At 42.2% G+C, this 24289-nt stretch overlaps 2 protein-coding genes across 7 annotated transcripts; both read right to left on the bottom strand.

The window, feature by feature from the left end:
• Positions 1-9344: 9344 nt before the first annotated feature.
• LOC147430530 (sugar carrier protein C-like) lies at positions 9345-9995 on the bottom strand. The gene has a single exon (XM_086494411.1). It carries the CDS (start codon positions 9993-9995, stop codon positions 9345-9347), a length of 651 nt encoding a protein of 216 aa, XP_086350537.1.
• Positions 9996-15229: 5234 nt separating this feature from the next.
• LOC147430529 (uncharacterized) lies at positions 15230-21369 on the bottom strand. Of its 6 annotated transcripts, none has more exons than XM_086493141.1 (11): positions 21213-21369; positions 20633-20887; positions 19861-19904; positions 19646-19772; positions 19421-19562; positions 18678-19327; positions 18226-18583; positions 17100-17364; positions 16857-17009; positions 16297-16779; positions 15230-15840 (listed from the first exon to the last, which is right to left on the bottom strand). In XM_086493141.1, exons 2-11 carry the CDS (start codon positions 20814-20816, stop codon positions 15526-15528), a joined length of 2721 nt encoding a protein of 906 aa, XP_086349267.1. In that variant the 5' UTR covers positions 20817-20887; positions 21213-21369; the 3' UTR covers positions 15230-15525. The 6 variants fall into 6 exon arrangements, with proteins under 6 accessions (XP_086349267.1, XP_086349271.1, XP_086349272.1 ...); XM_086493145.1 differs by having other exon boundaries at positions 15230-15837; XM_086493146.1 differs by having other exon boundaries at positions 19421-19559.
• Positions 21370-24289: the final 2920 nt, after the last annotated feature.

Raw genomic sequence — 24289 nt, 5'->3', positions numbered from 1 at the left:
AATAACCAAAAAGAACCAAAAGAAACAAATAGTACCCAATTGTGCAAACAGTACCAAATTGTGCTAACATTACCAAAATTGTGTGGACAGTATCAATTTGTACAAACAGTACCAATTCCTATACACGATAGTACCAAATAGTACAAAAAGAACCAATAGCACCAGAATATGTACAAATCAGTAGCAACGGTAGATACAGTACCAAAATCAGCCAAACCAGTTTGGAAGTTAAGGGATTCATACCTAAAAAGAGACTTTGCATCTTCATCAACTTAGGGAAGCAAGCATGCAGTATGGTCATCAGATTGTGTCTTTGGCTGCAGGACCAAAGCATCACGTAGCGTCGCCTCCTCAGGCTAAGGATGAAATCCTCCGCATCAGGTCTAACCACGCAGTATTTGTGCTGGGAGACCTGCACGCATCGAGGCCTACATCCCTCTAGAAATGGGATACACCACAAATCTTTGGGTTCTTTATGACAACCCTTCAACATAACTCCATTCACATCCAGAGTGACAAGGCACTTAGTGCTCGCCTTTACGTCCAACGACATTGATGTATCTGATCGCTTTTCATTCAACCACCACCTGTCCCTCACTGAAGTACCACGAAGCAAAATGAGTAAAGGAACACCCAGCCTTTTGGCAATAGAAAGTGTGGACATTTAGCACCATTAAAGGTTACCAATCGTTGACAGCATGACATAACAAGGAATGGACACATTAACATCTGACTGACATGACACCAAACATTGACAAACGCAAAATGGGATCGTATTTCATGATAAGCCAGAAGCAAGTACAAAATGCTGTTAAATAGCTACTTCTTGGAGGTTCACGGCTTGAGACCACGACCTTTGGGGCGCTTTTTACATTTCATAAGGAAGAGTTCGGAGAGTGTGGCACAGTCAATGCTATAACCTGTTTCTAAGGTTGTCGCCTACCCCACACCTTCGGGCTCCTCCATGGCTTTCGTCTCCTCCGTAAAATAAGTTGCCTCCTCTGTGCCATACTCTTTCGCAGCCTCCTTCGCACCCTCCTTCACACCCTCGGCAGGCTCCACCTCCTTCGCACTGTCAGCAAGTTCCGCCTCACTCTTTGCATGCTGCCTCGTCTTTCTGCCTGCCTTCTCCTCTACATACTTTAGAGTTGCATCCAAACACTCGGTCGCCGAGGGAACTTCCACTGCCACCTCCTCATTAGCGTGAATTTCTATGTTTTTCTTCTTGCCTAGCTCTATCTCTATGTCATCAACTTCCTCAATCGGTTCGCTTTCCTGTTTATCCTTCTCCTGCACTTCAGTTTTCAGTTTAGCTTCTGCCATACCAGAGCCCACACCAGCCTCAGACCCTTTGCCTTCCACTGTGCTGGCATTAGGGCCTTGCTGGCTTTCCTGTGCTTTGGCTTTAGTGTTATCTTCCTCCAAAGTGGAGTCTAGAGCAGGCTCACCCTTTTTGCCTTCCATCGTTTTGGCACCAATGTCATGCAGTACTTCATGCACTGACTTATAAAGATTTTCTTGGAACATGTGACTGGCATCTGACTTGCCGTATCTAGGAAGATCCTTCCGATCCACAGGGGTGTTGGTGTTGGCATGGGTGTCCGCACTGAAAGATCCTCTCCCTACATATACACAAAGATGAAAGAGAAGATTAGATCATAAATTCAATTGATATTATAAGCATGTAGTGTCCAACACAAACACCCCACTTACTCTTCAATAATGACCTCCCTGAAATCCAGGCCTTTGCCTCCGAAGGGATTGCAGTGTTGCAAAGTGCCTTCATGCACGTATCTTCCATTCTCAATACACCTGCAAAACACAATGGATGGTACTGATGCCTGCCGGGAAGCATGAAGGTACCAACCATGTAAGAAGCCTCCAAAGCCTCCCCACATGCAACACAAGAACCAAACACATGTATTGTGTTTTCAGGGTCCACAACATGAGGCCTTGGAGTCAACGTGTGAGTCATCCCTCTCTTCACATCAACAGAGAGCTTGCTTACAAATTCGTATTGGTCTTGGGTTTCCAGGGACTCGTTGTAGAGCCTGGCATACTCTCTCTGCAAAACAGAATGCTCTCGTAATTTACTTACCAAAACAACCAAGATGCATGGAAGAACACATGCAATAGCAAAAAATTATTGAAAGAGTACCAAAATAGAACAAAATAGTACCCAACAGACACCAAAACAATACCAAAATTGATTGCTAGCAAGGAATAACACATGCAGTACCAAGATATTATTGCAACAGTTACAAAATAGAACCAAGACAGTACCAAATCAAACAATTAGCAAAGAAAACATTATTAGAAGAAAATACCAATGTAGTATCAAGGTACTAGAAATACAAGAAGTACCAAAAGTACCAAAAGTTTCAACAGTACCAGAGCAATTTCAAGCACCAAAAGTACCCAAGTCATACTCAACATTACAGTATAAGACAGTAACTAGAAAGTACCAAAATAAGTAATCAGACTACCCAAAGAGCAGATAAATACCCAGAGTACCAAGGATTGTGCCACATAGCACCCAAGGCAAATCTGTAAACTATGAGTACCAAAATTCTCAAGGCAGTGCCAAAATGGTCAAAGAGAGAACCAAATAAAATAAATAAGCACAAAAGGTTACAAGGAAAGTACCAAAAGTACCAAAATAGGTTGAAGTACCAAATGTTTCAACAGTACCAAATCAGTATCAAGCACCAAAAGTACCCAGGTCATACTCACCATTACAGTATAAGACTGTAACTAGAAAGTACCAAAATAAGTAATCAGACTACCCAATGAACAGATAAGCACCCAGAGTACCAAAGATTGTGCCACATAGCACCCAAGGAAAATTTGTAGACTATATGAGTACCAAAAATTCTCAAGGCAGTACCAAAATGGTCAAAGAGAGAACCAAATAAAATAAAGAAGCACAAAAGATTACAAGGGAAGTACCAAAAGTACCAAAATAGGTTGAAGTACCAAATGTTTCAAGAGTACCAAAGCAGTATCAAGCACCAAAAGTACCCAAGTCAAACTCAACATTACAGTATAAGACTGTAACTAGAAATTTCCAAAATAAGTAATAAGAGTACCCAATGAACAAAAAAGCACCCAGAGTACCAAAGATTGTGCCACATAGCACCCAAGACAATATCTGTAAACTATATGAGTACCAAAAATTCTCAAGCCAATACCATAATGATCGAAGAGAGAACCAATTAAAATAACTAAGCACCAAAAGGTTACAAGGGAAGTACGAACATAGCAGTTAGTGTTTGATTAAATACCCAAATCAGATTAAAAAGTACCAAAACAGTCCAAAAATAAGCAAACCACTTTTAAAAAAAACTGGGAAGTACCAAGACATTTAAAGAAGGTACCAAAGCACTAAGCAGCATGTACCATAGCAGTCCCAAAGTAGAATTGAAAAAGACTAAATGATTAGAAAAGCACCAAAAGTACCATGGATTGTGCCATTATAGAATCCAAAACAAAACAAATAGTAAGTGTAAGACTCAAAAATTAGAAACAAGGAAGTACCAATATAGTACCAAGTAGTTCAAATGAGTACCAAATGAAATGAAGCAGCAGCATAAAGTACTAAGGAAAGTTCCAGCACTGCCCTTAATGTTAAATAAAAGTACCAAAACAGTTAGAGAGAGTACCAAACTAGTCCAAGATAGTACTAAAACCCATAAAAATGTCAGCAAATAAACCAGTCAAGAAGTGAAACATGCCAAATCACCAAACCTTATGCAGAATAAAAACTTTCAATAGTTGTACACAATGCAATAAGCCAGAAATACAATACCTCCTACTGTTCAATCTTAGCTTGGAGCTTCTTGATATTTTTGGAAACCCCGTGCCGTCGTAACAAGCGTCGACTTGCTCCCAACTCAGCCTCCACCTCTCTGATCTCTTCATCAGGGATAGGTATTTGTTGCCGTAGCACACCGATGCGCGCCTCCAGGGTATCAATATCCTCCATCAAACTTTTCGCCACGCCCTCTTTACCCTCATATACCAGTTGTAGCTGGTCCTTGTTTGCTTGAATAGAGGCCTTCAGGTCTGTTAGTTTTGATGACCCTGGATCTGACACCTGCTTTTGGAGTCTTTGGAGCAATGTCTCTAAGTCAGGTAGGTAGTCAGCCACTACCCCTTTGACACCTTGCTCTGGTTCTGTGCAGATGTTGCTGCCACTTTGAGTCATGCGGGCCTTCTTAATTGACTGCGGGACAGTTCCAAGGGAGGAAGCAAAATGTTGAGGGTACTCCTCCATGTCTCAACTTTACGATCAAGACTGCCAGTCCTAAATGATATCATCTGCAACACTCCTTCCCCAAACCGGGCCCATGCTATTCTATGCGCTGTTGGGTCTTTTCTTGCTGCATCACATTTCTCGAACGCATAATCCTTCGCAAATTTGGTGGTCAGTTCACCGCATGAAGGGGGTCCCTGATAAACTTTGGAGAATAGAAATCTGCAGTCATCCACCAGATGTGGCTGCAAATGATTTAAATAAATTTTGATGTTCTTTTGGAACTTGTACTTGAAAACAGATAACCATTGCTCGGATGGCAAGTCCTCATCAGTCAGGTCCTTAGGGAGTTTGCCTTCTAGACTAAGGCCATACTCCTCATGCAAGTCCTCTGCTGTATAACAGAACCTGGTTTGTTGAGGGTACTCCTCCATTTTAATCTTACCTGAAATGTCAAACAAATCAGAAATTATTGTGAAACAAATCCAAAGTACCACATTTGTTACTGTACATTTAATAACTAATAACTAATGTGTTTACAATATGATTTATCCATACTCTATTTCCACGAAACTTCAACAATAGTCTGCAATAACTTCAGTTTTAATCCTTAGCATATGATATACAAAGCTCTAACATAAAGCAGGGAAACTATAGAATCGTGTACATTGTCTCAGCTAAACCTTTCTATCCACAAACATTGAAGCTCCACAACCACTTTTCTAGAATATCCTAGAAAAATACACTTAATACTATAGAGCAAGCTGGGATAATTATCATGGTCCAAGTCAATTTTCTAATTTTTCTCTCATATGCATATGGATTACAAATGCGATGCTCCAAGGTATCAAATTTTACACTGAATATTTAAATTCAAAATTTTACACCATCTAATTAACACAAGCCTGATTCCAATGAATAGCTTACCACGTCTTGACTTGTTGGCAGATTTTGATTCATCCTCATCGACACGGTGTGAGGTCCGTTCGGGGTCGATTTCAGAAGCCTTGAACTGTTTTTCACTAGCCCTTGTGTTGGGACTGCTTTTGTTCTCCAGCTCTGTTTGTTGAGAGGAGGGGGTGGAAGAACCTTTGTTGTTGCTTCTCCCATGGGTGGGCATTCCCTCCTTGGCCTTCCCTTTCTGTTTGCATGTTGAAGGTGACGCTCTGCTGACAGCAGCTCCCTTGGCCTTTGGGGTCCTCATGGTGGGAGAACTCACATGATAGCAGCTCTGCTACAATGCTGAGAGAGAGAGAGAGAGAGAGAGCAGCTTTGCTACGAGTCTGAGGGGGGAGAGAGAGAGCCCAAGCGTTGGCAGAAAGCGCTCAATTCAAACGGACGCAGTTCGGACCACTAAATCCACTAATTACACCACTACTCTCACACGGGCTGGCCCATTGTGAAACTGCACGACTTGTATTTTTGAGATACAATTATAGCTAAAAAATACAAATTTCAAAACTTTTGGGCCTCAAAACTTTCCCTCTAAAGGACCAAATAGGTGGAAAAAAAATTGGCCCTTTTTTGTACCACCATCCTTTACTTTCAGCCTACTATGGTCCTTTTAAAATCTTCAAGCCAATTAATGACATGGCTTATCAACTCAAGTTTCCTTGTGCTTGCTGATTAAGGTGCTTGAGGTGCATGCTGTGCTTGTTGACTAAGGTGCTCCATGACTAAGGTGCTTGAGGGGCTTGAGGAGTTCCAAAAGTCAAACAAGATCCCTACTCAAGGGGGGGCAAGCAATCATTGTAGGAGCATGAGAGGGAACATACACACCCTCACACAAGGCAAGCTTGGTATAAAGAAGCAACAAGGACACTTGTCAAATTCCTCTCCATGTTGCCCTCATAGTGTGCCTAAAGCCTATTGGTTGGCCTCTCAAGGGATCGAATGAAATTTAGCTAATTTAATTAATTGTTTATGCATTTATCAACTCCTCTCTCTCAAAGGGGAAAGAGGGACACTTGTCCCAAGGCTAACATGGTTGCTTGATTTAACTAAAGCATGTGATTGGTTGGCTTGTGGGGTCCAATCAAATTCTCTCATGAGCTACAAGGAGGGGTCGACCAAGTGAAACTAGGGATGTGCTTGGGGGGTATACTCTCTCTTTCACACACTCACAAGCTCATTCTCACTTGGGCAAAGTGCAAGAACTCCATCTCCTTCTCCAAGCTTGTTGAGAAGTTGAGAGCCTACACCAACACTCTTGGCTATGGAATGAAAATCCAACCAAGAGCTATGCTTCAATGCTTAAGCTTGCCATCTTTTTCATCTTCATTACTTTGATATTATGCTATGCTAAGCAATTAGAGTGATGATAAGTGAGGAACTATTTCTTTCTCATATGAATGTTTCTTCTTCCTCTTTCCTACCCTCATTCCCTACTAGCTCTCTCCACCTTCGAAGGTGTTTGAGGCCTTGGGACTGAGGATGGGGATGATTAATGCTTTTACAAGTTTATGTTATGCTCGTGATGCATGAAGCTTTCCATCTTCATTGCATCACCTGGGTCACAAGAAACACAAAGATGATGAATCAGGATATCATTGGTCACACTCATCAAAATCAATTCTCATAAATCTCAAGTCCAATCTTATAAACATTGCCACGACAAGAATTCATCGTATACCAAATCGAAATCCAATTTCAAATATAATTCCAAATCCTAATCACTTTCATTATATACCCAAGTTAACAAAATCATACTAGTGATAGTGGTGACCAGGCACTACAACATGATCTTGTGATCGGTGTTGCCTCAACCAACAAATCTACACCAATGAGACATGCTGCCTAAATTGGCGGATCTACATTTAATATTATGTAAAATAGTGAGTCTGTGATTTGTTGCTTTGCTGCCTAAATCCACAAATCTGCATGGATACTTGGTGTTTCCTGAATCGACAAATTTACACCAGGATGAGCATTTACACACTGCCTAAATCGGCGAATCTGTGTGTATGTGACCAATGGACTAGACAAGACATAAAAGAGAAAAATATTTACTATCTGTTTGACACCACTTTGGAGTATAGCAAAGTACTTACAAACTGTTGTTCATGAATTCAAAATACCTTAGGTGATGTGAGTAGCTACAGAACTTAATGACAAATCATTTCAACAAAAAATTCATTCAATCTAAGTAGGAGCCAAGATGTGAGAAGTGTTTGATTTCATAGCGTATAAGACAATGCAGACAAACAAAATATGAAAAGCGTAGTGATGTATTTGATGTACATACCTGGAGGGTATGCTGTAGCTAAAAAAGTAGGGGGGGATCGTAAACAGAATTCCATGGCTTGCCAACATCAATAGTGTCAGATAGAGATCCTCAAATGACCAATAATTTCTAGAAGGGTCTCTTTTGAGAATCTAGGTACAAGGCTAAGTTTCTCTTCGTCTTATCACCGCTTAAAGCAAACAAGAAAATAAGTAGCAATAGATACATATAGGAGCTAACACATCAAGAAAAGTCAAATGTGGTATCCACCTATCAGATAAGTCTTGTAGATACCTATAAATTGTTTGTCATTAGCTAGATGCAGGTAGCCACCTTTCAGATAGGTCTTCTTAGGTAGCTACCTATGAAAGTTGACAGTAGTTTGGACTTTGGTCGCTACACTTGTAGGAGGTTTGATTTTAAAGTGGGATAGGTACAAGATAGCTAGCTACCTCTCATGCAGCTAGCTGGGAGGTAGCTCCCTATTATCAGGTAGATGCCTCTTATGTAGCTACTTCTCAGGTAGCCACCTATCAGATAGTTCTTGTGAGGTAGCTCCATATAAAATGTATTTCATCAGGTAGATTCCTATTTTATGCAGCTATGTGTCAGGTAGCCACCCATCAAATAGCTATTCTTAAGTAGCTACCTGTGAACCTTGATGATAGTTTGGACATTGGTAGATTGCACTTATAGGACTCTTTATTTTGCTTTGAGGTAGGTACTCGATGGGACCTAGGTATCTACCTCGCATGTAGCTACCTCTCAGGTAGCCACCTATCAAATAGCTCATCTTAGGTATCTACCTATGAACTGCTTGCCACTAGCCACATGTCTATCAACAATAGCTACCTGTCAAATAGAGTCTGTTTGGTAGCTACCTGTTGTGAACCTTCGTGGTAGTTTGCACTTTGGTGGGTTAAACTTGTATAGGGTTTTACTTTAAAGTGAGGTAGATACATGATGGGAAACAATATATATATTTTTTGAAAAGATATTCACCTCATATGTCACCTACCTATTAGATAGCTTTCTGTAAATTATCTCATATTGTAACGTATTGTTACAGGAGAGAGACTAGACCAAAACTAGACCTCTTATTCATTAATCCGTCGTCTCTCTTATAGCAAGAGAGGTTGGTTACATATGCCAAGAACCTACTAGTGTCCTCCCACACTAGGTGGTCGGACACACCTACAAGACCCACACACCACACCTCCCCCCTAAGGGAGAAAAAGATGGACATCTTTTTACAAGTTTGGACTGGGAAGGGACTCGACAGGAAGGGATCAACTCCAACGCCTCATCCGGGGGGAGTGATCATACAACGGCTTAGGGGCTAAGAAACTGAGCTTGGGGGACTAGACTCGACATCATGCCGATCATCATCAAGGCATGGAACTCATACATCTCGCTTGTGCAAACATTAGGTCGCTATCCCAATGAAATGGACAAGACGAGGAAGGACTGACTGAGGATTGGGTGCGAAATTTTTTGCGACATACATCATCTTTATAAAGGGGTTCGGTGTGATCGAGTAAGACAAAGACTAGGAAAAACCTACTACAAAGAAAGAGACCTTAAAACTGAAACTGAATCATGGAGCTCGATTATTACATTGGCAAATGAAAAGACTAGGCACCTCTGCACCAAAGATGCAGCAACTCCTACGTCTGTGAACAACCCCTGAATATGATTCTTAATTTTGTACTTCTTCTAGAACTCGACATGTGTGAGCGAGCATCATTGAGCATGCAACGGTTATCATGGCCTGATCGGGCAAGAAATTAAGGCTTGGGCAGCACCTTGAACTGCGCCCCAGTGGTATCTTCGCTGGAACCCTCACTTCACTAGGGAAATCTGCTTTCAGGAGATTTGATAGTGTCCTTCACAAGCTTGCGTCTGACCATTTGCTGCCAAGGATGAAAGGCAGGGGAGCGGTGGATTGTTTGATGACCGCATATCTGCTTGCTGCTTTGCCCTAGCCATGGTTAAGCTTGTGCGTCTCTCTGCTATTATACGACGAAACACAGTCACAGGATCGACCTCAACAATGGGCCCTGCGTATGCCTTATTCACATACTCTATCGTGTCCATGTTGCTGGACTCCCATTGAGGTTGAGTGGTATCCCTTTCTTCCGCTTTACCAACTACTTGATCCTCCACCTTCATGCATTTCACAGATTGCAATGTGGGCGTTGATGGTGGCAAGAGCCCTGCCTTCAACGACTTCCCAAGAAAAACTCCGATGGCAACCTGCGCCACCAACTTCTGCACGCTGCCCTCCAGCAGCAGCTTTCTGCGGCCCAGCTGATCGACAAGTGCCATCGACACAAGCGTGGAGAGCACATTGATCCCCCCTGTGATGGCGGATGAGTAGAGGGCAGCGTCGCTCTTGAAGCCCACCGTCTGGAAAAGCACAGGCACATAAAACATAATCGCGTTAATGTCTGTGAGCTGCTGGAAGACTTGAAGCGCCACCGTCACTCCTAGCTGAGGCTTGTTCTTCTTCCACATTGCCCTCCACGGGCTTTGCACCACTTGCGAGGCCTGACAGGCCTATTTGATGGCGTACAGCTCTGCGTGCATGGCTTCAACGTTAGCACAGGCTGAGAGAGTGGTGCTATCACCCGAAATCGCATAAGGCTCTGGCTACCCTGTATCCCATGAGAAGATCGCCATCTTTGGCTTCCCAAGAAAACCAAGAAAGGGTTTTTTAACTAACCCTTGCCCGCCGCCTCCACCAATGTAACGTACTGTTACAGGAGAGAGACTAGACCAAAACTAGACCTCTTATTCATTAATCCGTCATCTCTCTTATAGCAAGAGAGGTTGGTTACATATGCCAAGAACCTACTAGTGTCCTCCCACACTAGGTGGTCGGACACACCTACAAGACCCACACACCACAATATCTACAAAAAAAATCTCTTTTATGTATTTGAGTGATGGTACTAACGAGTGCAAAGCGCGACACAGACCCCGACGGCCTCAAACACCAGGAGCCAATGCACGCCGAGCCAACCACGGTGAAATAAACAGGGGGCACCACCTAGCTTTGAGCAGCTAGGATGCGGACAATGGTGATTTGAAATAGCACAAACTCTCCACACACACACACACACACACACACACACACACACACACACACACAGAGAGAGAGAGACGCAGATGATGAAAACCCCCCCGAGGTGTGAGGGGAAACTGATTTAATGCAATATTTATAGCAACCTTATCTTCGATGAGGTGGCAACCATGGTGACAGAGAGAGATACTGAGATGGAGTCAAGGTGTAGATATGGCTTCTTCACATAGTGCTAATTCCCAAAATGCTACACTAAATCCCCTCTCTCTTGATACAAGTGTTGCCAATCCCTCCCACCAAAATGCTACCAAGTGCTGACCCCCCCGATAGTGACCTCTCAGTGCCTTTTTATAGGTGCAGGTTGCATTAGGTTAGGGTAATCTGATTAGGTTTAGGGCCCTAATTAGGAGAGACAAAGCAAGGAGTTGGCCCCCAGATGGTTGACCCTTGTTTTGTCTTAGGAGGATTTAAAAATGAAAACTCCTAGGTGGGCCTTTGTGACTATCACCTAGAGAGAGGTGACAATTTGCAATTGGAGTTTTTTTACAAGATTTTGGCTCGAAACTGGAAAAGTAATGATAACCTACGGATATTACTGCAAAGATGCATCGTGGACGAGATGCCGGCAAACGGCGCGCCTCACTGGTGCATTGGTGTAGTGCGCTCACCAATTTCGGGGCCGGTCGGGGCATGCCTTCGACATCTTTCCTTGATTTATTGTTGGCGTTGTGCGACTTGGCCGTCTCTTCTTCTTTGGGCGTTGATGTTGATTCCTTCGGTTTTTTTCTTATTATTTTTTGTGGGTGCGTATGGCGTGCGTGTGTTGTGTTTTGTGTGTGCGTATAGACGTGTGCACGTTGAATATGAGTGCATATGTTTGTTTTCGCTCATAAGTGCGTATGCACGTGTGTGTGTGTGTGTGTGTGTGTGTGTGTGTGTGTGTGTGTATACGTGAGTGACAAGATGCTTGTGAATGTGTGTGTGCATGTGTATGGGTTGTGTGTGGGAATGAGAGAGAGAGGGGGAGATATTATATATACATAAATATATTTTTTCTATTTTATTTTACTTTTTTTATAACGTCCTGGCTACAGAGATGGTGACACAGAGCGTGAGTGTGAGAGAGCTTCAACTGCACAAATGAAAGAATGAGCGAACTTTAGGTTTAGTTGACTTTTATATGAGCTCGCTCCATTCACACTTGGGCACCCATGCTTAGCCAACTAGCCCTTGAATGTTCCAGTTAGAGTGTGCCTCTCATCGGCTATCACTCTTACCCTTTTCCTATTGGACCGACAAGCCCAATACGTGACTCTACCAAATAAAATAATACGGCGTCTATCATAGGTGATAGGAATGTACGTGAGGGTTAACAAGTGTTTTTTACACCCTAGCAACTTGATTTTTTACATTGTTGTGCGTACTACAAATATTTTTTCAGGTAAAAGTAACTTTGAATCCTCAAAAAGAGAATTAGTGAAGGACCAAGTTGGCATTGAAGGTTTCTTTTGCCATACCTGTTTTATCTTCCTTGAATCTGCATTCGCGTTGGTTGGGTGGTCCTTCTTTGATTGTGAAGACTCCATTATCTGTTTGATTCTCCAATTAGGCATGTTGATAGGATTCTTTGATGTTGTTGTAGGCCTCTGTTCACTGTTAGCATTTGGCTTTTGACTAGGAGCATTGGAAGACTTAGGAATCCAAATTTCTTGAGAACCTTTGTATCTCCTTTGTTGACTTTGCTTTGCTCTAGGTCCTGCTGATACCTTGATATCTTCAAGCAGGTCTGTTTTAGTTGCAATTGGCTTGTGGTTGACTGGTAGCCAAATCTTTGTTTAGGTAGCACCACAGTGCAGATATGTTGATTTAGGCAACACAAGTATAGATTCATCGATTTAAGCAAGGCACACATTGGCGTAGATTCGTCGATTTAAGAAACGCCACTTACAAAGCCATAATGTGAGTGGTTGGCCACCATTGTTCGTTAGTTTGGGTTTTGTAACAATCGAAGGCAATTATTTTTTAACTATGAGACATGTAATGGAAATGAATATTTAGATATCTTTATATTGTTGATTTTGATCTTGTTTTATTGATGGTGCATTTAGAATTGATATGGTTATTATGATCACATGCCACGACGTTGTTGTTTAGCAAATCAATGAGTGGCTACGTGTAGTAAACCTTAGCGATGACTTTTATTTTGTGATTTTGCCACCACATTTTGGATGAGGTTGGCAAGCACACATTTCACATATTTTATGTCATTAGATTATTAGCATTTTTTATACATAGTTATTATTTATGTGAGCTCATCATGAGCAAAGCCTATTTTGTGACCAAGTGATTAATGTACCTATTTTGAGCATGAACTTGATTTAAAAATCAGATACATTCAAGAGGGACATACGCACTCTTACATGGGGAGAGATTACACGCACTCGTGTGTCCCTCTTTATGTCTTTGATCCTACACTTGTTCTGATTTTAACGAGAAGTTGTCTCATTGTCTATGAAATTATGGTTATGGTTCCAATTGCACATTTTTGGCATATTCTTAGATACTTCTTTTGGTTATGGTTATGGTTATGGTTATGGTTATGGCTATGATACTTCTTTTGGTTATGGTTATGCCTTCTACATTTACTTTGCTAGTTAGGTTATGGCTTTTGCATTTACTTTGCTAGTTTTCCTAGATTTGGATGGGTTAATCGTCAAAAGTCGTTTTCTTTTTCTCTTCACATGACGATGAGTAAAAGAAATACTTGAATAACTACAAAAGCAATAGCTCTCAAAATAACACTTGACATGATGATGGTTACAAAAGTTTTGTTGGTTATGAAAGTGCCGATTTTGGCAAGCAAGTTCTTATTGTTTAGTTCTTAGTGTTATGTGTTTTGATGGTTAGTATGTTGCAAGTGTTGTTTTTGTTGTTGTCGTTGTAATACAATTGTTACCCAATCTTTAGTATGATGTAAATGGAGCACATATTGTTCTGATATGTTAGTATATCGTATGAATGATAATTTTTCTCTAGTCCCAATGAGTAGAGGTGCCTTTGTATTCCACGATGGCAAGATGGGATGACACCTAGTGTGGATTGAAGCTGTAATATATATCAACCCATGCTGCACAATACAAATTTGCACTTTGATTGCTTAAATGTGTCAATATGCACACTAGTACTACCATTAGTATGCATTGGAATGCATAGGTATGTGTGTTAACAACACTAATATTAGTGAGTAGGTAACATTGATATATGCATCGGTTCATCCAATGGTACCCAACATAGATGATTTGTCTACATCATCACATAACAAGCTTGGTATGGCAAATAACGACACATATACCTACGACATGAGATTGGAAGTACTTTCGACATGTATAATGATTAGGACCTTTAGATCTTTTCTCATGACAGCCAATGCACTTGCAAAATATATTCATTTGACAAGTTGTAGTGCATTTCTTATCCCTATTCTGTAGGGGCAAGGCTGCCCAATATCCCCTCCCTTATTCATCATTGGAGTGTATGGTCTCAAGTTGAGAAAGGGGTAAAGATGATACAAATGCAACTTCATTTAGTCTATGAATTTGCAAAAGACGATATTAATGCAGCAATCTTTTCTGTGGCCTCTTGCTCAGTAGTCAAATCACTCCAAATCTCGTCTGCTCACAGACCCTATTTGTAATGATGTATTCTACATCAAGGGCATCCATAGACGGAAGATTGTAAGCCATCTAGACGTCTTAACTCTGTTAGTGCAAGAAATGCAAATTATCTCCATTGGAGCTGGCTTTTGAATTCAATGCAGCATATTGAAGGGATCCAGATCAATTTAATCCCCTATTGGAGAAACTGGAGTTCAATGCCACGTTAATTCCAACTCTTTTCATAGAAATCCCAATCAGCAGACACAAAGTGTCCGTTTGGTTTGTTTGAAGACCCACGTGTAACTTTGGACCCTTCGTCAAATGCTCTTGAAACACACCACTTTGAAAGGAACTCATGGAGACTTCATTGACTTCATGGAAACACACCACGTGTACTAATTTAGAGAGAAATGTTCTTGTTAATTTTCCATTGCACCTTTACTCAACATCCAGCTGCACTTCATAGAGTGCATGGGCCCTAGCTTTTGGCCAAAAAGGCGGTGATTTTCCAAATGTCCTTGCAGACTACATTCAGTGAACCAGACTAGAGTGTACGGCTTGTTTTCAAATGTTTCTGATGCAATCAGCTCTGCACGAATAATTATGTCACTGTGAGTCTGCAGAACTATCCTTGCCCACAATCAGGCCACCCTCTGCAATTTTGGTTCACTGTGTTCGGTGAAAGGGCCATTAAGGAAAAATTGTGGAAAACCATGATTTGTAAGATTAAAAATTAGACTACCATGAACATCGATTTAAACACTGGTTGGCAATACGCAATAACTGACATTGTTATTGGCTGAAGAAGGCTATCAGCAAGATATTCTAGGAAAGAATACAACCACCGCTTTACTTCTTCCATCTAAACACAAATAGAACTAAATTGACAACCAATTTAGAGCTCTTTCAACTTCATTTGCTTGAAAACAGATAATATAACAAAGCATACTAGGGAAAGGGCAGGGGCAGGTTTCAGAACTCCATTTCACTGAATGGCATCACTAAGAGAAGAAAACGAAATCATCTAGTGTTTAAATTAAGAATCTCTTGTCCTGTTGGTCCAGAACCATATATTACAAATGCTCATCTTGGGCTAATACCCAAATCAACCTTCACACGAATGCCAGGAATGTTAGTGACTGTGTTATCTGGTAGGCTAGTCAACTCCAGTGGGAAGAGGCCGACATCGAACACAGATGAACACGACAGATTAGTCAGACATTACTCAAACCTTGCTGTTAATGATGGGTGCAAAACCAAGGGCATAAAATACCCTTTGTAAAGGGCTAAATTAGTATACCACACTCTAATATGGACCGGGAGCCCATGTTGGTTGAGCCCTTTGGTTCTGCTGATAAGAACCGATTTGGGTTCCCAGGGCTCCCATAGACCCCAAGGCTTGCTGTTGTTGGAGTAGCTGATGAGCACTTGCGCTTGAGCCTGACTGTTGCGGATGATAAATATTACCGCCATACACAGCTGCAGGATGAGTGTGAGTTAGTAGTGATTGCGTCTGGGAATACCTGGTAGGTTGACTTTGGCCAGGCACATTATAGTATGAGCTCCCTTGTGCTTCTCTGGCCAGCTGGGACTGAAGCCAAACAGAAGGTCCATCAATCTGCTGAAGCAAGCAAGGTGGATAAGTACGATAAGTACGGTACAAAAAAAAGTGCGCAATATGGGTAACCACTACCAGTATGAAAAATTCGTCAGGTATTGAATACAAATAGATGTACATGTCTACTTATGCATGCTTGCATACATTTAAATGCACGTATACATGCATATACATACATACATGCATGTATATACTACACATACACATACATGCATGTGTATGTCAGATGTTCTTAACCCTAGATACATGCATACATACACGAATGTATGTGTATTTATGTGTGCATATGAATAAGAACCAGTACATAAAGTACTCATTACCAGTACGACATTTATTGTACAGTATGGGAAGACATAAATATGTGTTTGGAATGCAGCCGTGCATACAATACATCGCTTTAAAGGCCATTTTTCTCTGCACATATATTTCCATGCAAAACAAAAGAACTGACTGGCATACCTGTTGGCTTGGTAGGTACATGGTGTTGTCCTTGTAGTGTTGTGTAGCAGCATCATCAAAGGTGGACGTGTTTCCTGATGTAACTGGCAAGTTCGCAGTTGGTTGGCTATTGGGATAACCTCCATAACCTAAACTACTCGGAGACATTGTATTATGTATTCCACCAACTACAGGCCCACCCGTTTTGTATTGAGGCACCGGAAACTTCATCGCTCCAGCACCCACTGCAGTCGGCACCTGATGATAATTGCTTGTGCCGACATAGTTATGCTGATATGGACTCTGAACATATGAAAATCCAGGAGGCATGTATTGGTAGCCAAGCACATTCGCAAAAGGACCGAGTGGCAAGCCTGATGGTTGTGTCGCATAAGGGTGCATTGAGTGTTGGGGGAGCGTCATTGCTGATGGACCATTATTTACAGCAGGCATTGTCTGGCCCCCTACTGTGTTGGAGTTGGAATACACCGATGCATTTACAACCTACAAATGTGCCAACAGACAATCAACACTAGCACACGTGGAGAGTTCTCAAAGAACAGGGAGAGAACTTATGTCACCTCTGGAGATGCATTCTGTCCAGGAGGTTCTGCCGGTCTGCTAGTAGACAGTTTCCCACTTGCTGCCAACTGAGAGAAGGCCGAGTATCTCGAATCTATCTCCGGTACAGAACGAAACACGCCACTGTAATAAGTAGAATTATCATACTGGGGCTGCAAGAGAAAACACAAAGAGCCACCATTAGATTAACTTGTCGGATAAGACCCCCAATAGCACGTTTAAAAAAGCATCTTGACTCTTACAAGGACTGCACTGACATCGCGAGGCCTGGAATCTCTATCCTCTGTAACAGCAGCATAATGATCCCTTGTGTGATCTGAGGAGACAGCATCTATTACTGAGTAGCTTGGAGCGTACTCATGTTGAGCAGGTGGCTCTGAAAGTTCCTCTTCTTCTTTACTTTCATTTTCATCAGCTATGCCATTGGCATCTGGATTACCATGAAGGCTTGGATCAGGAATAGATGAAATCGATTGCTCATGTTCCAAAGTTGTTGAAGGCGGCACGCTGTTGGCAATGATAGAACTTCCAAAAATCAGATTCAAGTATCATACATCGCACAGCAATCCACAATGTGTACAGGCCCCATGCACATAGAAAGGGAAACCCAGTCAAAATCAAAAGAAAATCGAGCACCCTTAGAGGTAAAAAAAGGGAATCTGTCTTCATTTGGGAAAAACACCTGGAGCACTTTCCGTATATCCTCAAAAAACAAAGGTAACAAGATGGCTCTGCTATAAGGTGTCTATATGTTTCCCATTCTCATCAAACTTAAGAAGTACATGGTCAAAGCTGTGTTTTGCTACCTCAAAACCACCATCGACGCGTTTCCAACTCATGCTGCTTTACCCCTCAATTCTTTCCAACTATGATTCACTAGGCACCTGCCTCAGTCAAGTAAACTCACTGTCAAACTAGACTAGCTGGAGTAAAAATAGGTTTCAGCCAAGAAGTGTATCATAACCACTGCAGATAGACAAATGTCAAATCCGAATCTAGCTGTGCAACAAAAGAAGATCTGAATTGCTAATTCCACCACTGCCAGCACCCATACTCATCTCAAAATGAAGAGCTTCAAACAAATGTAAAAACCAAACCAGCCACATTAAACAGAAGCGTCAAAATTCCATCAATTTCAGGCTTTCAAATATTTGTCGATTTCATATAGCAGCAGCACTCATACAAAACTTCAAATAAAGAGCCATTTCACCCTTACCAAGAGTTTCACCTTAAATATATCCACAAATGTAAATAGCTGGATTATGTCATAGTAGCATATTTGTACAAGATTTGCACAGCTAGTCCTGCAGACCTGATAAGAGTAACATCAATGTATACTTCAATTGACATGCACACTATGATACGTACCTAGTAGACAAAGACCTCATGGCAGCTGTGAGGTCGCCCACAGCTGTGCTCTCGCTAGCGGAAAAGGCATGACTCTCAGTTTCTGGTAGAAGAGTTGGCTTTGAAGACAGGCCATCAAACCCGACATCAAAGCTCCCAAAGCTTAGCATAGTGCAATCAGCTTCCGAGACCCTTATGTGGTCAGGAATAATTACAGAATGGTTATCTCGCAGGTTTAATTCATGCAATTTTGCAGCAGAGTTAGAAATAGCGGGAGGTGAAGAAGGAACATCTGGAACTCTCCCCTCTGAGAAGGCTTCAACAGCAGGAGCTTCTTCATGTGTTAACAAATGAGATCCCCAATCAACATTTGTGTTCTCTGCAAAATAGAAACCAACATTTGATTATCGATTGAAGATTCATCAACATAAACATACTTCACCAAAACTTGGGACATGACAAACCCAACCAACCTTGTTGACTCTCTGCATACTGCAGTCCATGATAGCTAGATGGACCATTGAACTGGTTTCCTAAACCACTTGACTGCCCCTCCTGCAAATCTAAAACCCGACCTTGATAACCACTTGCACTTGGTGCCTGTTCTTCCAGAGGTGCAGTTCCATTAAGCTCAGCAGGTTGATATGAAGCTGCATCTCTCTCAAGAGAGAGTGCAACGCTGTTACTTGCTTGTGCATAGTGAGACGACTCTCCATCTTGCAGTGATGCCATATCACCAGCAAACCTAGAAATCCCTCCAGCTCCAATTTCTCTGTTCATGATGTTGTTGGGGCTTCGCATGTGGGACTCATACGGCAAATTCACTGAAGGATCCAGTGCAGGCATATGCATGCTTGATACAGAGAGTTGTTCAAGACCAATGCCTGCTGTAGATGCAGTGGAGATGACATCACTGCTTAATAGAGGGTTGGGTTTTCGCCCACCACTTTTTAACATATCCGCTATTGTACCATGACCTGATCCTGCAAGCCATGCACCCTGCAGAGCTGTTGAAGCACTGTGTCCTGAACTTGCAGGCCAACCTCCCTCAATACTTGGATATGAAATTGCTTGCAGTGTTTCTCCATTTGAGAGCCCAGTGGATGGCGGCACGTTCATGTTACTGTGTATCGCAAACAAAAAGCAGAAACTAATTAGATCACACAGTATGTATGGTGGGCAAAAAAAGACAAAAAGCATTGCAAGAAAGGTTTACGTCGCATTGTTGTATGAAGTCTTTGGCTGGACAAGTTGGGAATAGGACAACCCTCCTCCTACAGGCGAACTCGAAGACTTCACAACGGACGGAATGTCACTCTCCTTTGGTGCCGCAACCCTACTTCGACCACCAGTTCCTTCTACAGAAAACACCAATATATCAGTTGAGTTTCTGATAGGAACACTCCAAGCTTACCCCACAAAGGCAAAACTACATTGATACCATTTCTAGAAGGTGGCACTCCCCTTCCAGAACTCCTGCTTCCAGAGTTCCCAGTGCTCCTCCCACCCCTGCCATAGTTTCCAGAATTGCTTTGCCTGCTATCTGACTGATCTTTAGTCGTTCCACTCTACAAAATTCAGTCAAGAAATCATTTAATCCCGGACCTAATACCTCAGGTTATCATGGCATCGTGATTCTGCACCAGAAGGCCTTACCTCTTTCTTTCTGTCCCGCTTGCGCATCACAACATGAAAGTTACCTGCAATATGGATTGTTAGGAATGAACTAGCAGATAACAATTGAATGCCACCCATGCATGAAGCTCCAAGAAAACCCACCATTTAAAAAAATTCAACTAGCATAGTTCAGAGTCGGGTGATGTCTTCAAATTAAACACTACTTTGTAGCAATAATAGAAATTTCATCCAGAACATGGAATGTTAAGAATGAAAATCAGATAACTGTTGAGTGCAACATCCATGAAGCTCCAAGAAAAACCCGCAAAAAACATAATTCGACTGATACAGAACAAAGTCAGATGATGCCTTCAAATTAAACCTACATGGCAATAATAGAAATTTCTCACACTGTGTTGACTCCAGGAATGAGAGTTTCTACTGTACACCTGTAGAGACTTTGAACAAACATAACCACACCCCATTGACTGAAACATTTTCCATGCACTGAAGTGTGTCTGAGAACACAAACCATTACTGCTCAGAGTACAACTGACTCGCCCAAAATTAAATACAATTAACAGGAGAACTGAAGCTATCACTTACAATATTGAGGTAAGAAAAGGAAAATGTAGGTTATATTCAGAGAAAACAGAAACACCCCCTCACAAGAATGCCATCAAAGTTCAAGTTAGGGTGAGAAAATATTAACCATTCTAAAACTGCTTTGTCAGGCAAATACTGAAACCGGACAGAACTAATGAGCAACAAGTGACAGACCAATCAAAAAATTCAGACGAAAGAGGCTAACCTTGGCTGAGAAGCCGTTGTGCAGCATCGTTAGGATCTCTGTTGCACTCCTTGAGCATTGCGTAAATCTCCTCATCACTGTGGTTCGTTGCTACCTCCTTCACAGTGCAAATCAGCTTGCGGTCTGCTGCTGGAATGGTAGGACCACCAGCAGCAGCCTTGCTGGCCACTTTGGGGCCGCTCATACTTATCTTCACACACAGCTCAAAATACAGCAGTAGCTCCAAAAAACGAGCACCTGAATGCCTAGAAAAGCCTACAAGCGAGAGAAAGAAAGCATAAGTTCATGACTGCCAGAACTTCGCTGAGTTTTCAAAAACCCTAATCCACCTGTTTACCACAAAAAAGCACTGACTCGTGAGTCAGCAAGAGACCCCATCGTCTCTGCTTGGTGAGCGTGCCAGACGCAGGAAAAACCGCGAGCTACCTTCAGAACTAGAGTCCGAAAGAATCCTGCTCCCTCGTGAAGCGGGAAGAACTTAAACGAGATAGTTGAGACTTCTCCGACTCACGCAGAAACCCTAACCCTAAACCCGGCGTTGAAAGAGCAAGAGGAAGACGAGGGAAGGAGGGAAGCCAACCTGGGTGCAAGCGAAGGTGGGCTGCTGCTGAGAGCCGGTATGGTGCAGGCAGGCAGGGTACGCGATCGCCCAAGAGTGAAAGAATCTCCTGCAGCAAAACAAGAATAAATACAAGTGATAATAATAATTGGCGGGAGGGATGTGATTGTGAGAGAGGGGGAAGCCCTTCAAAAGCAAAGGCTTTCAAGCCCTCTAAGTTCTAGGCTAGGTGGTTTTAAAACCTAACCCTCTTACCAAGGCAAATTCCTCCTACTAAATCGCTAGCCTGATGCTCTTAGCCTACCACTGATGATCCCCAAAATGTATCTTAAGGCTTTGGAATAAAAGAAAGCCGACTACTTTATCATAGCTTCCTCTACATCCTCCAAAATTTTTACAGCATCGTAGGCCTAATGCATGAGGGATTGCTCAAAACTAGCGTCATAACGCATGAGGCCTTGCTTCATTGCGAGACTCGGCAAACTAACAACCTCGTGGGGTGAGTGGCGAGGTTGGGTCGGCAACATGTGTGCGGAGATAGATAGATAGAAAGAGAGAGAGAGAGGGAGCGCGAATCACATTGGAGTCTAGAGGTGAGCCAAGAGATGCGTGCATGGCGACTAGAGAAAGAGAGAGGAGATGTACAACCATTGTCGCGCTTAGATAAAATTAAATGTAAGGTGCTTGTTTAGTTTCCATCTTCCACACCTCCACCTACTTCCGTTTCAAAACCTTCCCACGTAGGGTTTCCCAAGTCATGAAGACCTACTACTCCCACGAGAACGCAACCTTTGAGTAGTAGAATATGGCTGCTACATCCTCAATTACAACCCCACCACAGTCATTACGATGCGAACAAAATGTAACCCTCGATTACTACAAAGTGCCATGTGCACTTTTCACTTTTTGCTTGCTGGAGAGGGCCTTCTAGGTTCTCGAGTGTGGTTCAACCACCCTCCACCTTAAAAGGATCAAATCATTAATTAGGATGAGGGAGTAGGGGTTGCATATCCATGTTGTCACCTTTTTGTAGGGCTTCCCAATTCAACGTTTGGGCGTTGAATTGGCCATTGGATAGGTCAAATCTGTTTGTGTGTGTGTGTCTGCGTGCATGCATGCGTGTGAGTGGATTTGTGTTTTTGTTTGATCGGCCACATTGGGATGACCGCCTATCTTATGTCTGGTTGCCCATTCTAGCGCCTTTTATTTTTAGGGTCCCCCAATTATTTTTGTCAACTGAAGAGCCCTACCTCCACCTCCGACCCCCATGTATGTAGGGCACGTGGGAGGCTTAGGCCCTTATCTTCGATGATTTGTCATATGTAGATTTCTTATACATGTCTGTAGTTCACGGTGGTTATGGTGAGTTGATCACCTTCTCGCGCGGACCTCTCTCTCTCTCTCTCTCTAGGCTCTTTGTATCATGGACTAGACACACCTTTTGGCAGTAGCTTTCTCGTAAGTCGTGAGAACCTCTACACTTTTGCTTCAAAGGGGGGGCCATCTCTCGATTTGTTTTTGTGGCAAAGAATTGGCATCATGAGTGTTTTATGCATTGTTAGCAACACGATCCAAGCACAAGAATTGACATTTGGTATCCTAGAGTATCCTGGTCCAAGATTACTAACGATGTTTTAACATGTAGGTCACCTTGCACAAAAAAGAGCATAGACTTGGTATTTACATACCAAACCTTCTACTCTTGAATACAGGCTTCAACAATAGATGGCCTTTAAATCTTTGATCCTAATACCTTGCAGAGCTCTTTGGGAGGCTCGTGTCGCACCTTAAGCACAAAAGTGTGCGTCAATAACACATTTAAGTGAGTGGCACCCATGCACATTCACTTTTGGTCAACATTTCATAGACCAAAAAACAAAAGAATATGTGTATCGTTAGATCCAACGACACCTTTGTAGGCCCTTGGAGCTAGTCGAAGCATGTCCAAAACATGTAAAATTTGGAAATCGGAAAAGCATTAAGCACCATGTATCCAATGTGTAAATAGAATCAGCATAATTCCATTGTATAAAATAAACACTAAGAGATATCTCTATATTTTACAAAAGATTGAACAAATGATCAATATCCCAGACACCCCAACCTAGTAGACCGCTTCAGCATCGTGTCCTTGTGAATTCAAAAAGTGATAATCTACTCGCATGTGTTGCATGTAGTTATCTTACAATTCAAATCTAGCCATCTGCATCTAGCCTGTCATCTAAAGCAACTCCCCTTGGATGCCATCATGCTCTTGAACCTGCCAACTTCACGACGGCAATTATGGTTTCATAATTGGACTTTAAATCAACTATTAATGATGTTTTTGTGGTACGGAGCACTAAGATTGCATGAACTAGTTGGACTACACATCAACTATTTATGCATTTTTGGTTGTATGTGATGCCATGATTGAATGAATTAGTTTGACTTTACATAAATTATTTAGCATTTATCATGGTATGGGATGCCAAGGTTGTGTGAATTAGTTGTATAAGGGCAGAGTTTTATGAAGGCATTGTTCGGTTGGTGCACGGTGGTATGGTATGCCAATCTTGTTCCAAAAAGGTGATTTTTTTGTATTTTTTGAAATGATGTGATGAAGTCCCTTTGGTACGCTATCAATGCAATATGATGCGTACTCCTCGTTCTACTTGAAAGGCTAAGAACCTAGCAACTAGGAGCCTATGAGAATAGGGGCTAGAAGCTGGCAAGGCACATGGCAATGGGTCCTAGTATGTGGGCATGGCTAGCCTATATGGAGTTGGTTGGGTGGAGCTTGAGAATGTGCTTTTCTAGCCCGTGAGGGGTCAGAGGACTCGGAGGTTGAGGATGGTCGTGGATGGTCCATCTTGTGTACATAAGACCAATACAAAAAACTTGAAACTTTAAGTTTAAAATAGCAGATGACCCCCCAATTGAGAAAATCAAGATTTGTGGGGTATCTTTGGTGATACTCTCTTTGTCTCTTTTTTGTCTCCCTAGCAACTATTTGCCGTCTCTTTCTCTCTCTCTCTCTCTCTCTCTCTCTCTCTCTCTCTCTCTCTCTCTCTCTCTCTCTCTCTCTCTCTCTCTCTCTCTCTCTCTCTCTCTCTCTC

Source organism: Adiantum capillus-veneris, chromosome 21 (genome assembly GCF_014529385.1).
Source record: "Adiantum capillus-veneris isolate H3 chromosome 21, ASM1452938v2, whole genome shotgun sequence".
NCBI classification, from domain to species: Eukaryota; Viridiplantae; Streptophyta; class Polypodiopsida; order Polypodiales; family Pteridaceae; genus Adiantum; species Adiantum capillus-veneris.
This window is presented reverse-complemented; position numbering and strand designations above follow the sequence as displayed.